Consider the following 22948-nt stretch of genomic DNA (forward strand, 5'->3'; position numbering starts at 1 on the left):
GGGATTTTTGGCCATACACCTTATAGAATAATTGATGGGCAAGTACATCCTGGTTTGCTAAAGTCACAAGAGCTGAATGGGCTGACTGGTCTTATCAGACGTCTCCAGAGGAGATTAAGCTTATGTGTGGGGAAGCAGAGCTTCCATTTTATAGTAGAAGCTAATCAACATCTTGATTACAGAGAGACAGTAGCTCTCTAGATTTATACCATGTAGGTAGACAGAGTTAACACCAATTGGTCTCATAACAGTCAGAGTTGGAGATTTTTCTATTTAGCATGGAGCACGGACGCCAATTTGGCCCTAGATAGATTTGCTTCTGCTAATAACCAGACTCAAAAATTCCATCCAACTTCTACAGAGACCACACAAGCACTCAATTTCCTTGTCATTATTTACACAGCTTTAGTAGGGCTCTCTGCTTTACAAAGCAAAAAGTTACTGATGTGCAGCATATTATACCTTGACACCATTTAGAGTCAGACAATCTATGGGTGGTCTAGTTACTTAGAAGCGTCTTGTTCTTCAAAACCTAACATTCAGAAGCCACATAACCATACCTTGTTTGCTGGTTTTGGAACTCACTCAGTTTTCTTTGGTAACTAGCATGCTGCAATTCTTCTGTCTGCCTCTACTGAACTCCTCCCCAAAAGAAGACCCTCCACTGTAATTAATTTTATTAGGCCAGGTGCAGAAAGACATCTTGTTAAGAATGAATGCAAAAAAAAGGGGGGGCCTATAAAAGCCATTTTAGTGCACAGGAGCATCTAAAAACAGGACTAGACAAAGAATTATTAGAATTGCATGAAACATTTAATAATTAGATAATTTTTCCTATTGTTTTTATTAGCATCTAGTTTAGAGTTATCATTTATATTGTAACAGCACCTAGCAGCTTTAGCCAGGTCATAATGCTATTGTGCTAGGCGCTATGTAACCACCATAAAGGACAACTGCTGCCCTCAAGAAAGGGGTGGGCAAACTACAGCTCAGGGGCTGCATCCACCTCTTGAGCTCCCACCAAGGAGTGGCTCCCAGAAGCAGTGGCATGTCCCCCCTCCGGCTCCTAAACTTGGGGCAACAGACACTGCTCCCGCAGCTCCCATTGGCCAGGAACTGTGGCCAATGGGAGCTGCAGGAGCAGCACCTGTGGACAGGCAGTGTGCAGACCTACCTGGACGTGCCTCCACATAGGAGCTGGAACAGGGACATGCCGCTGCTTCTGGGAGCTGTTTGATGTAAGCGCCACCTGAAGCCTGCACCCCGACCCCCTCCCGTTTCCCCAACCTCCTGCCCCAGCCCCCTCCTGCACCCTGAGCTTCTCATTTCTGGCCCCATCCCAGAGCCCGCACTCAAGCCACTTCAACTTGTTACTCCAATAGGAGAAGTAAATGAAAATGAAGTGTAAATGAGCTTCCTAATCTCACTTGTGTTCTGGAATACTTGAATTGATGCTAGTCTAACTACTAGTGACAGTTGTGTGATGAGTTGTAGAAAGCATTTGTATTCTTTCAATTAAAAAAAGGAAACAGGCAAGTCAGTGATTACACGTAGTCTTAGCATATTTCACACGTGTTTACTAATAGTTTTAATTATCCAGAAATTGTGTATAGCTAGTTTTGTACCTAATGAAGCCAACATGAGTTACATAAGGGTCAACTGCGTGGTATTGAATAATGTTGTATTATGTAACATGAGTAATATCTACAGTGCAAGAACTATAGAGCTTAAGTATTTCACTGGAAGTGTGTTACAAATCAATTTAGAAACTAGGTACCCATTATAATAGACAATCCAATTCAGATTACAAGAAGAAATTTGATGGACTTGTAAAAGCACTGCAACTTCATTTAAATATTACTGATTTTTATCATATATTACAGGTCTTCAGCATGGTATGAGATTGGCTTCCGCAGCAGGAACATCTGCAACATTAGGGGTGCATTAGATTTCCTTAAAATTCTCACTGAAGCCACATTCAGATTTCTTCAGAGTAGGTGATTTGAATCACTAACCTTGAAAATAAACAGAAAGGTTTATTCACGAGTTTGAATTTTAGGAAGATTACAGTTGAATAAAAAGACAATTTCACCAAAACAGTCATGACTGTTCAACAGACATAAAAGCAAGGATCCCTTTTGCCATTAATTGATACCTATTTTATGGTATGGACGAGTGTATAGGATAATACAGTTTACGCTACACAGCCAAAGGATCTTGTTCTGTTTCAAGTTTATTCAGTGGGTTTTTTTTTTTTTAAAAAAGCATTATATAAAGCTAAGTATTATTCCAAAAGATTCTTGTTATGCAAGACCACCATTAACTATCACTAGCCAAGTTCCTGCACACAAGTCCAAATATACATTGGTAAGAACAGGTTTGAAGGAACCCACTGAAAGTTTATAGCAGTTTTTAGTGTTCAGCAAAAATCAGTATTTGCTGAACAATATCAGACTGCAAAGTTACTCTTACTGTTGGTAGATGGATAATGACATGGAATAAGTCATTATCTCCGTGGCAACAGAATTAGGCATGTGAGAGGAATATTGCACATGGTTCTGCTATTACTCTTACAGGCACGCCTCGGCTTCCTCAGACAGATGCTCTCTCTGCAAGCCTGGTAAGCCCTGAGTACCAACAACCAAGGGCAGCTCCAAGACCACAGACATGTCATTGGAATCTCAGGAAATCGTGGGCAAAGTTTTCAAAAGCGACAAACACCGTGGAGCCAACGGTCAATAGGAATCTAGGCATCTAAGTGCCCACATCATTTGTGAAAGCAGGGACTTGAGTGACTTTAAAGTTTTACCCTAAGACTCAGCTTTTAACTGCTACTAGAGAAAGAGGCACCTTGTGTCCCTTCACCAGGTTCTCACCCCTTCCCGCACCCAGCCTTGAATGACACCCTCTACTGCAGAAGCCCGGCTCACAGCGAATAGCTAGATCTTGACAGCGACCAGCGGGGGCTGGTTAAAAGCTCTTCCCACCCCGCTTTGCTCCTTCACGCACCACAGCGGCGGACGGAGCCTTGTCTCAGCGAGGCCGGCCCCGCTGATTCTGCCGGTGGGTCTCCAGGGCGCTCGGGGAGACGCGGTGCTCCCGAGCCAGCTGGGACAGAGCCACCCGGCCCTCGTGGCAGCCAGACAGGCCGGGGGACAGCGACCAACCCGCTTCCCCCCGAGGGCTCGGCCGTCACGCGCGGCGCGGCGCGGCCCGCCCGGACCTGCTCGCTAGAGCCCCAGGCACCCGAGCCCCCCCCGCGGGGCGAACCGACCCCCGACCCGGGCAGGGCGCGGCACCAGCCAGCGAGGCCCGTTGTGCTCCGGCACCGCTCGAGGCCGAGAGAAGCGGCTCGGGGATCGCAGTCCCGCGCTAGGAGCCGGGAGACCCCAGGGACGCCGAGCCCCAGATACCTCAACGGTCTCCACCGCGCCTAAAAATCCCCGCCGGCCGAGGGCTCCTCAGCGCCGGCGGCCCGCACCCGGGTCCCCCCCGCCGCTGCCACCGCGAGCCCCGCACCACGCTGTAGCTCCGCGATGCCCCCACAACGCCGCGCCGGAAGCGGAAGCAGCCAAAAGCTACCCCCCTCTCTCCCCACCCCCTTTCTGCAGCGGGACCCTGACTAGCCTCGCCCTACGCGACTAGCACAGCCAATAGCAACGCAGAAGGGGCCGGATTCATAAGTCAGTGGGCGGGTCCATCCGGATGTGCGGCGCATTATTGGTGGTTTGGGTCGATTGACAAATGTTTTTATCCACTCAAGGCCCGCCGTATGATCCCAGGCTCTGCCAATAGGGAGGAAGCGCCGTGATCAGGCGGATAGGCTAGAAAAAGTCTCGCCTGCATTCTATTAGCAACGGATGTGGATTGACAGGTATTTCTGCCCATCTTTGGCTAAGGCTATCCGTGACGTTTTGCCGCCTCTACCAATGGGGAGGAGGAACGGACTGGAGGTGGATCCGGTGCCTGTGTCTCTCAGGGTGGGACACTGCCGCTAGGGAAGGCCGCGATGAGCGGTTCTTTGTGCTGGCTGCGCGCGGCCTCGCTGCTGCGCGGCGCCCCGCTGCGATGGGGCGCGCGGCCCCTCAGCCAGGCCGCGGCCGGGGACGGCGGCCGAGGGTCGCGGGAGTCGGTGGAGCGGCTGGTGCGGGCGCACCCCGTGGTCGTGTTCATGAAGGGCAACCCGGCCCAGCCCCTGTGCGGCTTCAGCAACGCCGTGGTGCAGATCCTGCGCCTGCACGGGGTGCAGGACTTCCAGGCCTACGACGTGCTGCAGGACCCCGACCTCCGGCAAGGTGAGCGCCCGGTTGGCCCCAGGGGGCTGTGGGTAGGCCGATCCCCTCCCCCCCGACACACGCTGGAGGGGACCCTGTTGGGGGGCGGTGGAGGGAAGGCAGAAGCCTTCCACGTACACCTCCAAAAGGGGACCCGGTAGGGGTTTGCTTTTCTCCATGGGCGCTGAGCACCAGCGGCTCTCCCTGACTTTACTGGAGCTCTAGGTGCTCAGCAGCTCTGAAAAACCAGGCCCGAAGTGCCTGCGATGAGCGAGAAAGTCGCAAGGGGATGGTATCGTGTCTGAGCTGGTGTCCCGCCCCAGTGGCCCGCCTTGTAGCCCCTCTGGGGAGTAGCTCAAATGGTCAGTTGTAGAGGAAGGGTGATCTTGGGACTGGGAGTACAGAGACCTGGGTTTTGTTCATGACTGCTATAGACGTGTGGTTTTGTGCTGTGATTATCAAAAGGGCCTAAGGAAGTTAAGTAGCCAGATCCTATGAAAATCTATCTCTGTGGCACATCTGTAAAACAAATGAAATGTGTGAGCGTACTTCACTTGGGCGATGTAACCTTAATGTTTCTAAAACACTTTAACCTCTTCACTTAGAATGTGCACAAAGCCATATGGGTATCAGCTCAGCTGTACATCGTATTGCCTGAAAACATTGTCCTGGCATAACTTCATTGTGCGATTTTGTAGACTCTGAAAGTAATCTCAGAACCCATTAACACCCCCCCCCCCCTCACCTCCCCTTAGTTCACCATCTTTCAAATTGGGATGATACCTGGGAGTCACAATTGTGTTCATGGGTTAAAAGGTGAGGCCCACAGGGATGACAAGCTGTGGCATGATTCTTTATCTTGGTCTGATCAGCCAACCCCTGTGGCTTGTTTTCTTTGCTGATTGCATCTTTTTTCTTTTTTGAAAGAAAGATTTTCAAATCACCTAGACCTGTGCTCACTGTTACAGATAATGGTGCTAGTACCATACATTAAGGAAAAATGGAGGCTATAAACAAATAGTGTATGCTAGTAGCAATGGAATAGAAGAATATTTTGTCCATTGACTCAAAGCTATAACATTCCTGAATAAGCTTCAGTAGGAAAATAATTTGTCAAAAGCATCACTATCAGCTTACTAGAACACTGCTTATTATGTGCTTGAGTGGAGCAACAGAAAGCTGTGAAGGAATATGTTGGCTCATACAAGATAGGCAAGGCTCATTATCTTCATCCTACTGAACTCAAATCTTAATCTGAGTTGCATTACATTATGTGCTCTATTCTGTTTATGCAAATTATTTGCGGTCCTCCAAGCTCTTACTAACTTCCAGTGTGGCCTCTAGGTTTGGTGAAATTTGGGTCAAAGGTGGCACCGTTCAGAAGTTATGACTGAATGACCTCTCCTGTTTGTTCTAAACTCTTTACAGCTTGACAGTTGCTTTGCAGCTCTCCTGATTTTAAACAGCCATTGACGCGTCATCACAATAGTTTTGGAAAATATTTTGTTTAGAGACAATTCTATTTTGGCTTGTATTTTCCTCCCCACCATTTCTGTATTAGTAAGGAATAAGCATTTATATGGATAGCAAAGATGGATGATAATACTTAGTCCTGCTTTGAGTGCAGGGGACTGGACTAAAGTCCTCTCAAGGTCCCTTCCAGTCCTACAATTCTATGATACAGTAGTAAAGCTGGAAAAAAAAAATTCAGCCTAAATTATCATGCTTCAGGACCCACTAACTGACAGAAATTTCCCTTGAGGCTAGGTTATTCTATAAGTATATTTTATTGGGATTCTTGTACCATCTACTAGAGCATTTGGTAGTGGCTGTTCTCAGAGAGAGAGAATACCAAAACTGAAGACTTTTAGAACCACTGTCTGATCCCTTATGTGGCAGCTCCTTTCCTCTTTTGCCCCTAGAATTTTATCCGCTCCTAAAACTTCTCATTTGAAAATCTTGTTTTCTGTTTTACAGCAGTTTGATATCTCAGAGAATTGGGATTTCAATTGTTGGATGTGAAGCAGAAGGCAGAGATTAACTATGAAAATTGGGGAGGGGGAGTACATAAGAAATAATCCTTCCCGTACTTTAATTTTTGTGATATTTTCTGTGACTACTAGTGTGACGGGTTGGGTCACAGAAACCCCCTTGAGACTGCCACCTGATGTCCTGGGACTACCTCTGAGCCCGTTTTCCGTGGTAGCTTGGGACTTCAGTACCTTACCTTGTTGAGCCAGACACATTAGCCTGCTACAAACACAGGCTCGGTCTAAACCACATCGCCCAAAAGCTGCAGACTTAATTGAAAACGGCTTAAGAAGTGCTCCTGTCTCCAACACCCAGTTCCCAATGGGATCCAAACCCCAAATAAATCCGTTTTACTCTGTATAAAGCTTATACCGAGTAAACTCATAAATTGTTTGCCCTCTATAACACTGATAGAGATGCACAGCTGTTTGTTCCCCCAGGAATTAATTACTTGCTCTGGGTTAATAAGTAAAAAGTGATTTTATTAAATATAAAAAGTAGGATTTAAGTGGTTCCAAGTAATAACAGACAGAACAAAGTAAGTTACCAAGCAAAATAAAATAAAACACACAAGCCTAACCCTCATTCAGTAAGAAATTAAATGCAGGTAAATCTCTCCCTCAGATTTTACAATAAGCTTCTTTTACAGACTAGACTTCCTCCTAGTCTGGGTCCAGCAATCACTCACACCCCTGTAGTTACTGTCCTTTTTTCCCAGTTTCTTTCAGGCATCGCTTTCGGGTGGAGAGGCTTATCTTTTGAGCCAGCTGAAGACAAAATGGAGGGGCTTTCAGGGTCTTTTATATCCTCTCTTGTGCAACATCACAACCACAAGATGGGGTCTCTAGCCACCTGGGCAAGTGACATGTCTATGAATGATTCAGCTTTTTGCAGGTTGACACCATTGTTTACATGTTAGTTTGAATGTTCCCAGGAAAGCTCAGATATGGATTGGTGTCTTCCAAAATCCATTGTCAGTTAAGTGTTTCTTGATTGGGGCATTTACTGAGAATAGTCCTTTCTCAAGAAGCTGACCAAATGCTTCACTGAGGCTACTTAGAATCAAACAAATACATAGCCAATATTCATAACTTCAAATACAAAAATGATACATGCATAAAAATAGGATGAAGATATTCAGTTGATCATAACCTTTGCAGAGAGATGTTACATAGCATATCTTGCATAAAGCATATTCCAGTTATGTCATATTCACTCATAAGCCACAGCTCACTTCATCGGAAGCTTAAGCTCTAATAAATTTGTTAGTCTCTAAGGTGCCACGGGTACTTCTTTTCTTTTCACTCATAAGCGTATTTCTATAAAGCATTATGGGGTGCAATGTCACAACCAGATTTCTAGCCACCCCCAGAATACAGTAGTTCTTGGACTGTCGTCCTTGGAGATCTGGCTGTTCACATACTGCTTCTTGACCTTGTTGAGATGCTAAATTGCATTGAGGCACCTAAAATATGTTATAACAATACTTTTTCTTATTGTAGTTGCCTCAGGAATGTTGAGGTTATCAGGGAAATTATGAATGGATTATGAAATGGCCCACAATACGATCTCTGTCTTGAGGTGTGGTGGACACTGAAAAAGTTTGAGAACTCCTACCACAGTACATCAGTTCAGTGTATCAGCACTGACTGCTCAGGACTTTTCCTTCTTTTGGTAAAGTATGAAATATGCCTTCTCAGGCCCCAATATCATGCACAAGAAGTATTCAGGGAACACTCTGCCATCCTGAGCAACCTAGAAACTAGCTTATGTGAAAGTATTTGTGCCTGTTTTCCTGGATCTCCGTTTCTAGAAGGTTGCTAGTCTGATCACATGAAATTCTTTCTGCTTGCTTCCCTTTTGGACATGCCTAGCTTAGTGCTAAGGTTTTATGGGGTTACTTGAGTATAATAATTGTGAAGTGGGATATTTTTGCCTTGAAAGCAGACATGCAGGTGTAGGGCACTAGCAAAGCTTACTATAAACACTTTACAGCAAGTTTGTTTGTTTGTTTTTGGTAGGATAGGAATTTAATATTTAGATTTATCAGGTGGATGATTTCTCTCTGCTCCCCCATTTTCCCCCTTTACTTCTTGCATTTGGGCCTCTGCTTTCTTCTTTTCTTTTAGCTTTTAGTTGAAAGGTTTATATCTGGTCTTTATTTATTTTATTTTATTTTCAAATTGCTTTTCAGTGTCATGATTTAACTGTAGTGAGATCTCATGGTAAAGTAAAATATTAATACCAAACGGTCTTTTACATTATATTCAAACTATCTTATTTTAGTTATTGGTAAACTTGAGATTTTGGGATCGTGCTTTCTGGAAGTCTTTATTAAACTTCAAAATATAAAAATGTTGTAGCTCTTTCTATTTCTAAAGTAAAATGATTTGTTAAACTTATGATTTAATAGAATGATTTGATAAGTAAAAAATAGCATGCAGCTGGGTTTCTTTCATGAACCTTGAACAAGTCAGTAGTTCATTGCGTAATGATCCATGGCATTTATTTAAGCTCTGGGATTGAACAGTAGGTATGCAGCATTGAAAACAATATTATGAAATTTTACTGGGTTTTCCCCTTTTTGTAATTGGAGAAGTTGGTGCACTGTACACTTAGAGAAGAATGTTGATATGTTCTTAACATTGCACTTAAGGTCATGTTCATTCATTTCTCAGGTAGTGGTCTCATTGTTTTCTGTGGGAGTTTTGCCCAGGGACGGGAATAAATAGGGAATTCAACTAACAGTAGGGGGTAAGGAGGGACACCAGACTTCAGGGGATGGAACTGCAGATATATATATATATGAGAGAGAGAGAATTATTATTTTGTTAGACACTTTCATCTGTAGTGAAAATAAAACATGTCCTAGGTAAAGGGGCTATTTATAGTTTAAATGGTACTTTAAAATGCTTTGCTGTGACTGTTTAAAATGTAAGCATATTAAAATGTTAGCCATAACAAATCCCAAGATGCATTTTCTAAAGAATTAGTGTTGGTGGGATTAGCTTTCTGTATTGACTGTGCAAACCATAATCTCACATGATTAGAACTCAAACACTTCCTTATCAATATATATTTAAGTATGGAAGTGAGTAAGCAGAATTGGTTAATCTGGTTGGAAATCAGAAAACAAAGCACTTATTGAGGTAGAGATTAGTTTATTATAGTAGCTAAATGAGTAAATCGTTTGGATAGGTCATGTTCTTTCAAGTGGAGAAAACAGTCTAAGATTGTTTAGCTTGATACGTTATTATCTGGGAGGCACCTTTAACAGCCATTAGGAATTTTCCCTAATGTACACTTTAGATAGCACTGTTCTGTTGTCAAAGTCAAATCTGTAGTAATTATGAAACACAAAAGAACTTTTAAGGCACAGATAAATCATAGAAATTAGGTGGAAAAGACTTAATTTGACTCCATTGTTTGACTGCAATTTGGAGAACATAGTCTCTGAATAAGGATATATCTGCTATTAAGTTGGTACCTTGGTTTATTGTTGCCGTTAAAGAACTGTTTTTTAGAAAATAAATTTTTATCCTCTGTAAGATGGGAAAACTTAATCTCTCCATGTTATGTACTATTTGGTCTTAATATTTTTCAGTCAATATTTTGTTACTCCGCACTGCAGGGGACGTCTGCTTAGAGCAGTGGTTTTCAAACTGGGGTACATGAGCTCTTGTCGGGGTATTCAAGGAAAATCCTGTAATGGCAGACAACACATTTTATTTAGTAACACTTGGCAATCTAATCATTGGTATATTATGAGATGATAAACTACATTATTTGGAAAAGGGTACACGGCCTGCAAAGTTTGAAAACCACAGACTTAGAGCATTGTCTGGGATCCTAGTTAATGACTAGTTTCAGAGTAGCAGCCGTGTTAGTCTGTATTCACAAAAAGAAAAGGAGTACTTGTGGCACCTTAGAGACTAACAAATTTATTTGAGCAAAAGCTTTCGTGAGCTATAGCTCACTTCATTAGATGCATTCAGTGGAAAATATAGTGACTAGGGATGAGCATACAGTGATCTGGTTCTTTGCACTTTAAAGTTAAGAAAGTGAACTGTTAGGTTTGCAGCGTTTGGTATGATATTAAAGTTACAAACTGTATGTATTTTTCAACATCTGTAATAATTCTTCCTCATCTTCCTGAGATTCTTCAACTATAACTAGCATCAACAAGTAGTAATGCTTGGCATAAGGGTATTCCGTTGTGAAAATTTTTGACTGGTCTTATTTAATCTTTTATGTATATAATTTTAAATATTGTTTAGTCTACATGGCTTTTCGTAAGGGTTAATTGTAGCAGACTACATATTTATTTCATAACTTGTGATGCCAGGCACATTTTCATAGTGCGCCTTAGGTTCATGTTGCATCTGGTGCCCCTCCCATGAATTTCAGTGTCTGCCGGTAAAAGATAAAGCACTAGAAATTCAAGGACTGTTAGAGGACAAGTTGTCTAGTAAATGAATTTGCAGTAGCAAATAGCTCTGTATAAAGGCAGTAAGAATGTATTCCTTATAAGGAGTTTTAATAATCCCACAGAGGATACTGTAATTAAATTCCCCATACAAACAGTACTGGACACTGATTTTAAAGGGCTCCTGTTTCTTTAGTTGGCCAAATAAGTCACTTTAGTACAGGGGTTCATTTTATGGTAAAAATGAGAAAATAAGCAATTTTTCAGTAATAGTGGGCTGTGACACTTTTTTTATGTTTGTCTGATTTTGTAAGCAAGTAATTTTTAAGTGAAGTGAAACTTGGGGGTACTCAAGACAAATCAGATTCCTGAAAGGGGTACAGTCATCTGGAAAGCTTGAGAGCCCCTGCTTTAATAATCTTCTCTCATCCCCAGGAAGCAAGCATGATACTTGCACAGCTCCTGTTTAAGAGTCACAGTTGGAATTGAACTCAGGTCTCAAATTTCTAGCTTTAGGTGGGAGCCAAAACAAAAAAAAAAAAAAAAAGTTTAATGGAATGTGGTTAATTCTGACGGCTCTTCTGCAGTACACAGGACCCACAGCCTCAAAGAGAAGGAACTGAAGTGTTAAAATCTGCATGCTGCTAAAGCAATGCTTCTTACTTTTCATGAATTCCAGTGTATTTGAAAACAATAGATTTAACCTTTTTTTAAATTTTATTTTCTGGTACAGGAATTAAAAACTACTCCAACTGGCCTACCATCCCTCAAGTATATCTTAATGGTGAATTTGTTGGTGGCTGTGACATACTCCTCCAGATGCATCAGAATGGAGACCTAGTGGAAGAGCTTAAGAAGTTAGGAATCCGCTCTGCACTTTTGGATGCAGAAAAAGACCAAGACAAAAAATAAAAAAAGCAAGCTATTTCATTTAAAAAGATGGGACTATAATAAACAAACAAAATCTTTGACAATACCTTATTACCAGAAAAGCCTTATGTATTATCTCAAAGGAGGCATCTTTTTGAACTGACACTAATGTTTGTCTATTAGTAAACAAATGGTAGCTCATAGTACAGGTTATCTGGTATTTTGGTTTAAGGATATTCTGTTGTGAAAATTTGATTATAACCATTGCACTATAATTCAAATGACTGTGGAACTGAAATAAACAAGCAGCCTACTTCTACTTGTGTTAATTCTTCTTGCCTGAGGCAGGAGTAAATGAAAGATTGTACAATATTTTTTTTGTGGTCTTCTGTGTATATCACTTGGCTAATGCTTTGATATATAAACCTATGTAGATAGTGTTTGTAGCTTTTTTTGCTTCTCTTGAAAACACTATCAAATAGCCACTGTCATTCTTTATGAACACTTGAAGATAGGACTTCTTGGCAACCTGTAAAATTGTTTGTTACCTGCGAATCTGTTTAACAAACTGGAGGAAAACAGTCAGATAAGTGAACTATGAAATACACCTTTATTCCTACAGCTATAAATAAATACATTAGTAAAAACAAACGATACGTTGGTCATTTATTGCTTTGTTTCCCAAACTGTGGGTTGTAACTACTGATGGCTTTTGGGAGACTACTGGGAGTTGTGACTAAAAGGTTTTAAAGTAATTTTCTGTTGTACATCTGCCAAAAATTACCTCTGTTTTTACACTTTGTGAAATTCAAGTCTCTTTTATCCGTGCTCATATGTGGAAATTCTATAATTCTTCCTTATGGAGAGCAGAATAACTTGAAAACCATAAATAAATCTTATACTACTTGTCAGCAGCTACACTCTTTAGCTTTACGCTGACAAATATTAATTCCTACTTGACTGCTGTGCCACAAAGAGTGTTGTCTTCAAATATGAAATAAACAAATGAACTGTTCTTCTAGGTACCAGTACAGAAGAGCAAGGGAGGAGATCTTCTGGGCAGATGGCAGAAATGTTTGCTAGATTGTCTGTCTGTTTTCTGTGAAGTGTCAAACTCTGGTCTTTCTACAAATAAAAGTCATACAGTATATCTGAAAAAAATAGTAAATTAAAGTTAGTAGTCTCTCAAGAACTACTGCTATTTGGTTTTTATGAATAAAATAATGTATGCCCATGGATTGAGCAAATGATCTGAAAAATAATTATCCGGTGATCTTATGATTGTCTACGTTATTTTGATTTATCAATAAGTTTCTAATGAACTTGATGGCTTTTGTTTTGAATATTATTAATTATTATTATTGATCATTCTTTCACTGTGTGATTGACAGAAAATGTGCTTTTTTTGAATTAAGAAAATTCTGAAGGGTGGGGGGAATCCAGGGCTATAATTTTTGCAAATTAAGAATGAACAAAATGAGAAGTCTGGAGTATAGGAGTCCATTTCAAATCTCTTCTGTCTAGGTGCTTCTTTGAGAGGTAGTTCAAGTGCAGAAATCACAAATTAGCGAATTCTTCAGTGAATACTATTATATTTTACTGTAAGTATGTCCAATTCCATTAGGGAAATAGTGAGGAAAGTATCAACATGATGTAAGCAAAAAGAAAAGGAGTACTTGAGGCACCTTAGTCAACAAATTTATTTGTTAGTCTTTAAGGTGCCACAAGTACTCCTTTTCTTTTTGCGAATTCAGACTAACACGGCTGTTACTCTGAAACCTGTCATGATGTAAGCATGTAATATAAATATTTATATTTCAGTATAGTGTGTTGTGTTGTGAATTTTTAAATTTTACTTTGGGTTAGGTACCTGTGGTGGCTTCTCTTACTAAGTAAACAAGTGATTATGATGATAAATGTTCATAGTGGATATTTGAATCTCTTTTATGAGTACACTAAAGCATGCCTATTTTCAGATGCTCTTTCAGATCCTCAGTTCTGTTTTTAATACCCTAAGGGTGTAAAACTGTAACGCTTCTTGGTCAATATCTCTAAGTGGGTATGGAACCAAAAGTGAAATATTTAAGATAGAGCAAGGTAAATGTAGCAATGAGTATGTACAGTGTATAAACACCCTTAGTTTTGTCTCCATACCATCCCCTTTGGTTATTATATTACAGTACAAAATAACGAGACTTAAGAGCAGCTATCAGTCATGTGTAGTTACAGGTGGGGGAAATCTCAGTTTGTGTACCACATTGTATTTATGGAGTGCACCCTATTAATTGTAAATGCTTGAACGTCAGTTCTGTGCACTTCAGTCTTAACTTCCTTACTCTACTATTATACATCCAAAAATAGCTTTGTGTACATAAAGTCTCTACAAACTGTCTTGTTTTCAAAATGAAATACTCTTAAATGCTGTTTTAATTTCCTCCTTTTTTTTCCTCTGGGACATGTAAGTAGTTTTCACCATCACATGCTACCATCTAACACCCAAGCTAGAGATACTATTTTTCATTCTTCCTCACTTTGCTCCTCAACTGTTGCCCAACCTAATCGTTTGTTTGAAAAATATTCTGTTACCTAACCTGCTGAGGAACATATTCAGTCATGGTAGGTTTTCAAATGTTTGTTCAGACAAATAAACCTCAGAGCAGCCCTCTAACTGAAGTATATACTACCTCTCTCTGATTACCAGTATTTCTCTTCTCATGTTGATTAGAAGTGTTGGTCTTACTGCTTGCATAGTACATGAGTATACTGGGGGAAGCCAAACTTACTGATTGTCCGAGCCGCATACAATATTCTTCAGAAGTTTGAGAGGCAGGGTGCACCTGCAGTGCTTCAGCCCCGTGGGCGGCCCCTGATGGGGCTTGGGGCTTCAGCCCTGCTCCTGCTGAAGCACTGAGCCCCAGCAGGTGTTCCCTGTGAGGCTGAAAACCTGAAGTCCCCCCCTGGAGAGAAGCCCCTACTCCTCCACCCCACTGCAACGGAGAGGTCCCAAGCTCTCTGCCCTCTCTCTCTTCTCTTTTTCCCCCCCCCGGTCTGGTAGGTGGAGAATGGAAAGGGATGGGTGAGGGGCCAGCAAACCATACTTTAACTGTAAAAGAGCCACATATGGCTCACAATCCACAGTTTGGCTAGCACTGGAGTATACTTTTGCTGACAAACTTCAGCTGCACACTGGTTTTCTCTGACTCTTCCTTCTTCCGTTCCATAGAATTTTAGCTTTTATTATTGAATGGCAACTTTCTATAGCATGTGATTGATAGTTTTAAAGCAGGATCAATCAGCTACCTGGTTTGATCAAGTTAGAGAATGAGTAAGAAGGCAGCTGAATAAAACGAACAGGGTCAAGGTCTGCAGTATATCTTACTGCCAAATGTGGAAATATAAATTGGGAGTTTTAGAGCGGTCTCATATCCTCACCCACTTACAGCACTGTTCCTTTTTACTCCACAGGTGTCTACGGGGTAAGACTGCAACATACTACTACTATAGAGCTAATGCAAGTATAGGAATGAGAGAATCTATTCACAGCATTGTAGGGCACCTGACTTCAGCTATACATGTATGTTGACTAGCACTGGTCCCAGTACAGAACCACAGGGACCCCACCATTTACTGCTCTCCAGTGTGAAAGATGACCATTTATGTCTCCCTTAGCTCCACCGGTTCAGCAACTCCGGACTCCAGAGCTCATACTCTGTCTCTGAGGGCCATGAGGTGCTTGCACTGCATGCCCTCATAGTCCACCTGCCCATAAGGCAGGTAATCATACATGCTGTTGTCAGTGCAATAAAATGCATAGCCCCCACTCTGCTAGTGGACAGCCTGCATTGTTTTTTGGGTGGGTGGGTTGTGTTTGTTTCTTTGTGGAGGGGTGGCTGTTTATTGGCCTAACTTTAGATCTTGGGCTGATCAATGCCCTCCCTTCAGCATGTTTATTATGAAGAGCAAACACTCTGACTCAGGTTCAAATTAACTTAATAGATGTAGTAGGAGTAGCCTCAGGCCAAGGCTTCTGAGATAGAGGCTTATGTCTTTGTCCTGGACAGTGACACCAGTGAGGAGATTCTCATCAAAGGAGGACCTGGCAACTTTGGAGGTAAATTTTTTTCCAGGAGGAAAATCTGGCAACCTTAGTAAAATAGGTAGCAAAGGTTTAAGCCTAGGAATATTAAACACAGGAATCCTGCAAGGATAGCTAGCATGAAGAAGCCAGTCAAGGTGTTTTCAGTGCATAAATCCAAGCAAGGGAATATTAAGCTGTGGAGTGAGATGTCCTGACCAGAAATCCTCTTGTCTAACGCAGAGACCCTACCCCATTCTTAAAAACAAACTCTTACCCTCCATATAACAAGGGTATTCAGGAAAAGACTACACATGGTTAACATATACATTCTCCTTAAAGGACTCTGCATATGAAGATGGAGAGGATATTAAGGAAGGCCTATGAGTACCCCAAGTGTTCATACTGCCTTTTTTGCTGCATGCTCAGCTGCAGCCCGCTTTAGAAGGCTGCAAGCAAACAGGTTGCCTTGCAAGATGGCTTAAAGGAACTCTAGTCCCTGGGAGCCTAGTGTTCAATTTTTATGTATGTCACTTAATTTATATGATCATCTAGCACTGCCATCTCTTAGATGGTCTTCCTATTAGGGCACTAGTTAACTGATTTAACTTCTAAGGCATCCCTCCTTGGCATATCTGTTAGGGAAAACTCGACTTTTTCTACACGTTAAATGGGGCATAACTAAATTGAGTTTAATTCACCCCTTTCAGCTGTTCTGGGGCAAGTGTATGTGGAAACTCTTCTTTCATCTTGCATTTTTAAAGTGACATGTTAAGTTGAAATAAATAAGAATGTCCACAGAGAGACTTGCACCAAAATAAATATTTGAATTAAAAGATACTGTGGTCCTAGTTTGTATGTTTGTAGGTCCTAGTTTGAATGTAGACATGCCCTTCTAGGACACATTCTGGAGAAGCTGATGAAAACCCTAGCAAAGACCCACTTCTCCAGTCTCTCATACTAAAGAAATCCAAAGCAAAATTATTCCCCCCGCCCCCTCCTGATTTGTTCCCTTACTTTATCTTTCAGCTTCTCAAAATAAATCCTGTCTCGTTCCATTGGAGCTAAGCATATGCAGGCTAGAATGTAATTCCAGCAAATGTCAATACCTTGGTAACGAGGTTGGGGAGAAGAAGAAAGCTACAATATTTTGCGTGACTGTGGGCTTAATTTATGGACTGGTGACCCATAGGTACACCTAACAATAAACTATTCATTTGTGAGATCACTTCTTGATCATCAGAAATAAGAGGTGGTTGCAGAGATTCTGAATCCATGAAGGCAAAATTAAGCCCATCATTCCTGTACTAATCTCTCAAGAAGGGATAGTACATAATTTGATATGTTTTTAGTCTCAAAAGTGACCTAAATGTTTCAGCACCTCCTGGTCTGAAAGAAGTAAGTAAATTCCTCAGCCTGCCTTCCTTGCAAATTGAGATATGAAAATCTCCACTAGGTAAGTTGATACTTTTCACATGTTACATAAACCCTTTCTTCAAAGATTAAAGGATTTTTACCAAATAATTAAACTTCACCAAATCTGTGAAGTGTGTGAAGTAGGTCAGTATAATATTCACTGTGTGGAAGAACAAGCTGAGGTACAGAGAAGTGATTTGCCAGTCATCACATACTGAGTTATCAGCAGAGCTGGGAACAGAATCTAGGCGTCTATTCTCCGTTGTCTGTTCTAATCACTAGACAACACTTGCTTTTATCCAGTAGAAAAGTTTCACAATAAGTTGAAATACTTTTATTTTAAAATTTTATCACATGAAAAAAATACAGATTTTAGACATTACATATCAACCAAAGACTACAAGCAGAATGACATTCTGAATCCAAACATTTCTGTTCTCACCCATCAACCACCATTTTATCTGTTCAAAGCTAAGGACTTTTCTCAAAATAGATTTATACTTTTTTAATAAAAAAGGGCAAGGTAGGTATTCTCTTTTGTTTTTTATAGTTCAAGGGTCACCTGAGCTGCAAAGTTTGGATGCAGATTTGATTATCCTCCATTTGAGGTGATTGGTTCAGGCTTGTCTTGTATTATAATATTCAGCACCACTACTTAGGATTTAGATAGTACTTTTCTTCTTCAAGGAGCTTTACACATATTAATCAATTAATACTCCTGATGCTTCCTGAGAGCTAAGTAAGGTATTAACCTTGTTTCACATATGGGGAAACTGAGGCAGATAGTTTAGGACTGCCAAAAAAGCCCCACTATTGTATTAGAGCAGAGATTAGAACTCAAGAATACCTGATTCCTAGAAACAAGCTTTGGATACTTTACAGAAATGCTGTCATTACAAACCAAAGCTAATCAGAAACGTACTGCTAGTGCTCTCATTGAGGCATGCATTGAATAATGATTGACATGAACCAGCAGATGGTGCTGTTTAACTGAAAAATAATAACTGATCTAATTGGCATGAACAAACAGAAGCATCTTTTTAGTGCATCCTCTTTCTTATAGAATAGCATTCTTCAGGGTTCTTAGTTTTTTAAAATATGTCAATGCTAACCATTAATAATATCCTAGAATGATATTAATTCAAAGGATTCTGGATGCTCAATGAAAGCAACACTGGAAAGTGAAGGAGGAGAATAGCTTTCTTTGGGCTATGTGGAAAAAAAAAATCTGGGATTAGGGAAATCTTCAAAGCTAATTGTCCTCCAGAACAACTGGATGAGAAATGCTGTATAAGAGCCATGTATTTTTCTTATAGTGGCCTAATTCATCTCAGTGAGTTCAACAAACTAAGGAGATGGGACTGCCTGTGTTTGCTCTACAGAAGTTCTGTGACTCATTGTCTTCGCTTTACTATCAGATGATGCACCCAACCCCAAATTAAAGTTTCTCTGTAAGGTAAGCGTAACAGTTACACTCTGAGGCTTGCTTTCTAAATGTGACAAGGACAGGAGTGTTACATAGCACAGTGAGACATTAAACAGTCTCATACGCAGGCCTCTATCATTTGAACTAAATTGGAGAGCTCACTCAGCTGGTAGCAGGACTTGGTTCTTTTATTTTATTTTATTTTATTTTATTTTATTTTATCACTCTCCTTACAGTGTGTATGATAAAACCCATTGTTTCATGTTCTCTCTGTGTGTGTATATAAATCTCCCCACTGTATTTTCCACTGAATGCATCCGATGAAGTGAACTGTAGCTCACAAAAGCTTATGCTCAAATAAATTTGTTAGTCTCTAAGGTGCCAAAAGTACTCCTTTTCTTTTTGGTTCTTTATTGTATTTGTAAGCAGCAGTCACTAGAGGGCAACATTATTTTCTCTCTCTCTCTCTCTCAAATCCATCTAGCCCCTTGGAGGAAAGCGCACCTGAACCAGGCCCCATCATCCTATCCTGAAAGTCAGGATGTGGTGAATTTATTTCCTGAAATCTGTGCTGTTTGCCAGTGTTGGTGGTGGATGTTCAGTAGGAGTTCCATCTCATCCCCAAAGTTCCTTGATGCTGTCATTGCGTACCATTACTGTATCTTCTCCTTTTATCCACTCATACATTGCATTGGTGCCCTCAGGAAATCTCCTTCCAAAGGAGCAGTGCAGGGTCACTTCCTTCCCCAGGACATAACAATTCACTTCCTGTACTTCAATGATGGAGTAAGGAACTTTACCATCTGGGGTAAAAGCAAGATATGGTTTTACTTTGGGATCTGAGCGACACATCCAGAATCTTAGATTGGGACTGGTTATCACATATAAACGAGGGTGAGCAAAACAATTGTATTTAAAATATATAACATTTGTATCAGACTTTTGGGGACATGCATTGAAGGAAGCTGGTTTTATTTATATCTCTCTGCCAGTGTCCAGAACAAACTCTGACTTCTGGTAACTAACTGCTAATGAATGTTAAAGTTTTAGTAATTAAAATATAAAAGTTTACAAAACCTGCCAATATAGGGGAGCTGCAATTGTTATAAAGATGCACTGGAGTGAGACTTAAACCCAGGAGAAGTGATTATTGCAATCATTTTGTACATTTTATGTAGAAGTTAACAGAGAATAATCACTTTTTTATATATATTTTAAACCATCTTATAAAATTTAATAGCTATTATATCCCTGCTATAGAATGCTGTAGGATGGTTTAAAAAAATGTCTATAGAAGTAAGGTTTCATTATATATAGGTTAGAGAGAGAGAGTGAGATAAGGCCAGAAGGGACCAATGTGATCATCTAGTCTGACCTCCTGCATAATACAGGCCATATAACTTCCTGGAATTAATGGAATTAATACCTGTTTAAACTACAGCATATCTTTTAGACAAACATCCCATCTTGATTTAAAAATGTCCCATGATAGAGACTCTACCACAATTACCCTGACAGTTAAAATTTTGTGCCTTATTTCGAGTATGAGGCGGATAAAAATGTTAGGGTCAAGAATTGATCCCTGTGGGACCCCACTATAAACACGCCTGCTTGATGATGATTCCTTGTTTACAGTTATATTTTGAGGCCTATCAGTTAGCCAGTTGTTTATCCTTTTAATGTGTGCCATGTTACTTTTGTATCATTCTGGTTTCTTAATCAAGATGTCATTCGCATACTTACAGAAGCCTAAATATATTACATCAACACTTAATTATGTCAACCACTCCTGTGATCTCATTAAAAAAAGATATCAAGTTAGTCTGACAGAGCTATCTTTCATAAACTCATGTTGTCTGTTCCAAAGACTGTTGCGCAGAGTGTGAACTTGTGCCTGGAGGGAATGAGTCACGCTGGTGGCACCCTGAAGTGAGAGAGAGAACAAATACTGGGCGTGCTGCACAGAGGAGGATGTACTATTTTATTTGCTAGATCTTTCTAAAGAATTTCTATACTTACTTGTACGCCCACTCTTCCTCAATCCAGTTATCTGTGCAGCTTTTATTTTTTATGCCAATACTAAATCCTACACTCTAACTTTTAAGTTTCCATGGACAGGGTTATTAAAAAAAATACCTTAGCTTTCTCATTTGTTTTTCATAATTCATTGAATTCTTCTTACCATCCCATCATTCCTCCAGCTGCTGTCACAACTTTTATCCATCACCAAGGAGCTCAAACTGTTGATCAATCAGTCATCGTGCTCCGGGGCAAGCTGGCGTGTCATGTAAACAAGCCCTTAGATACAAGTTAGTTTCAAACAGGAGAACATCAAGGTGTGCCAGGAACTCCATATAGCGGGTTAGTGGGTGGCAAGTTAGTGCGCTACAGATTCACACTCTGGCTTGCAGTGCTTTCACACACTATGTAGACAAGCCCTAAGCTCAGAAACATGATAGACGCTGTCACTCAGCCTCTATGCCTCAATGTACCCATCTGCAAATAATACTAATCAACCACATGTTGATCTTGTGCGGCTTGCTTAATACAATTTTGATCCTTGGATGAATGTTGCTTTATAAGTGCCATGTATTTTTTTGGGTAAGTCACCTGACCTTGGGGGTCTGATCCTGCAAATACTTATTGTAGTGCTTGATATCTCAAGTAGTCCTTTTGAAGTCAATGGGATCACTCATGTAGTAAACAGTGAGCACTATGTTCAGAAATAAGTTATTTTGGTTTAGTTGGGTTTGGGTTTTTACGGGATTTGTCAGAGTGGATTGATTTAAATCAAGGTGATTTAAAATTAACTTTTCCATTTGTATTTCAATTATTTTCTAAATAAAGGTACATTCTCATTGTTTGATATAACTATTAAAACATTTTGATTTATAACTAGATAGAGCAGGGGTGGGCAGACTATGGCCCGGGGGCCACATTCAGCCATCCAGCCGTTTTAATCCGGCCCTCAAGCCGGGGTTTGCCCCACTCCATGCGGCTCCCAGAAGCAGTGGCATGTCCCCTCTCTGGCTTCTACATTTAGGGGCAACCAGGGGGCTCTGCATGCTGCCCCCACAGCTCCCATTGGCTGGGAACCATGGCCAATTGGAGCTGCAGGGGCAGTGTTCAGAAGCACCTGGCTGTGCCTCTCTGTAGGAGCTGGAGGGGGGACATGCCGCTGCTTCTGCGAGCTGCTTGAGGTAAGTGCCACCTGGAGCCTGCACCCCTGACCCCCTCCCGTTCTTCGACCCCCTGCCCCAGCCTGGAGCCCCCTCCCGCACCCTGAACTCCTCATTTCTGGTCTCACCCCTGAGCCTGCACCTCCTCCCGCACCCCAACCCCCAATTTTGTGAGCATTCATGGCCCGCCATACAATTTCCATACCCGGATGTGGCCTTGGGCCAAAAAGTTTGCACACCCCGAGATAGGGTCTTTACACTAGATTTGGTACATCTTTTCCTACCTAGGAAGGTAAAACACTATAACTACATACATTTATTTAAGCAATTGTGTAGCTTAATATCTTGAGATTCTTATTAATTGTACATTTTCACTGTTGGAAAATGGTGAATGATATGTTGGTTATTTACTACATAATTAACTTTTTGCTCATGTTTTCTGTTAAGCTACATTAGGATCGTAATTGGAATTTAATTAAACACACAAAACAGCATATAACATTTATTTTTAGTAAACAAAACAAGCCCCTAATACAGAATATGACCTATTGTGCTGTATTTATAAAGCTTGCCTTCAAAAGTTAGATATTTTCCCCCTGATTCTTTGTTTATATAGAAAAGCAGCCTTTAACTCAAAGTTTTTGATAGAGGTTCATGGATTTGGCATTTTTTTTAATTTAAATGTATTATAAGTTTAGGCCTTAACAAATTTTGTATTTAATTCAGATTTCATTTTAAACTGGTTTATTTTTAAACAGAAGAAAATATAATTTAAATAAGTCAAAACAATCCAAATTTATTGATTTATTTATTTTCAAAAGAATCATTGATTTTTATCTACCCTGGGATTTGGCCCTTGGATTATAACATCTGGTTTCTTTCAAGCTGCTTTACATTTTAAAGTGTGGCTTTGTCTATATATTTGTCTATACACACACAAAATGGGAAATGACTACCTAGGAAGGAGTACTGCGGAAAGGGATCTGGGGGTCATAGTGGATCAGAAGCTAAATATGAGTCAACAGCGTGATACTGTTGCAAAAAAAGCAAACATCATTCTGGAATGTATTAGCAAGAGTATTGTAAGAAAGACATGAAAGTAATTCTTCTGCTCTACTCCACGCTGATTAGGCCTCAACTGGAGTATTGTGTCCAGTTCTGGGCGTCACACTTCAGGAAAGATGTGGACAAATTGTAGAGAGTTAGGGACTCCAGATGTATTAATCTGGCCCTCAAGCTCCCACCAGGAAG

At 40.8% G+C, this 22948-nt stretch overlaps 1 protein-coding gene, 2 long non-coding RNA genes and 1 other non-coding gene across 5 annotated transcripts; 1 reads left to right on the forward strand and 3 right to left on the reverse strand.

Annotated features, from left to right (window-relative positions):
• Positions 1 to 840: 840 nt before the first annotated feature.
• On the reverse strand, positions 841 to 22948 carry LOC122460810. The gene is made up of 2 exons (XR_006282325.1): positions 22908 to 22948; positions 841 to 1008 (listed from the first exon to the last, which is right to left on the reverse strand). It is a non-coding gene; the product is annotated as an uncharacterized LOC122460810 (long non-coding RNA).
• On the reverse strand, positions 1557 to 3555 carry LOC119856862. Of its 2 annotated transcripts, none has more exons than XR_005293441.1 (2): positions 3414 to 3555; positions 1557 to 2015 (listed from the first exon to the last, which is right to left on the reverse strand). It is a non-coding gene; the product is annotated as an uncharacterized LOC119856862 (long non-coding RNA). The 2 variants fall into 2 exon arrangements; XR_006282324.1 differs by lacking the exon at positions 3414 to 3555 and adding an exon at positions 2575 to 2924.
• On the reverse strand, positions 2399 to 2668 carry LOC119858132. The gene has a single exon (XR_005293791.1).
• On the forward strand, positions 3009 to 12252 carry GLRX5 (glutaredoxin 5). Its single transcript, XM_038404907.2, has 2 exons — positions 3009 to 4295; positions 11465 to 12252. The coding sequence occupies exons 1-2, from the start codon at positions 4010 to 4012 to the stop codon at positions 11641 to 11643; spliced, it is 465 nt and encodes a 154-aa protein (XP_038260835.1). The 5' UTR covers positions 3009 to 4009; the 3' UTR covers positions 11644 to 12252.

Source organism: Dermochelys coriacea, chromosome 6, assembly GCF_009764565.3.
Source record: "Dermochelys coriacea isolate rDerCor1 chromosome 6, rDerCor1.pri.v4, whole genome shotgun sequence".
Taxonomy (NCBI): Eukaryota; Metazoa; Chordata; order Testudines; family Dermochelyidae; genus Dermochelys; species Dermochelys coriacea.

Coding starts and splice junctions, on each gene's coding strand:
- GLRX5 (XM_038404907.2), top strand. CDS start 4,010: ATGAGCGGTTCTTTGTGCTGGCTGCGCGCGGCCTCGCTGCTGCGCGGC. Junction 4,296..11,464: donor GGACCCCGACCTCCGGCAAG/GTGAGCGCCCGG, acceptor TTTCTGGTACAG/GAATTAAAAACTACTCCAAC.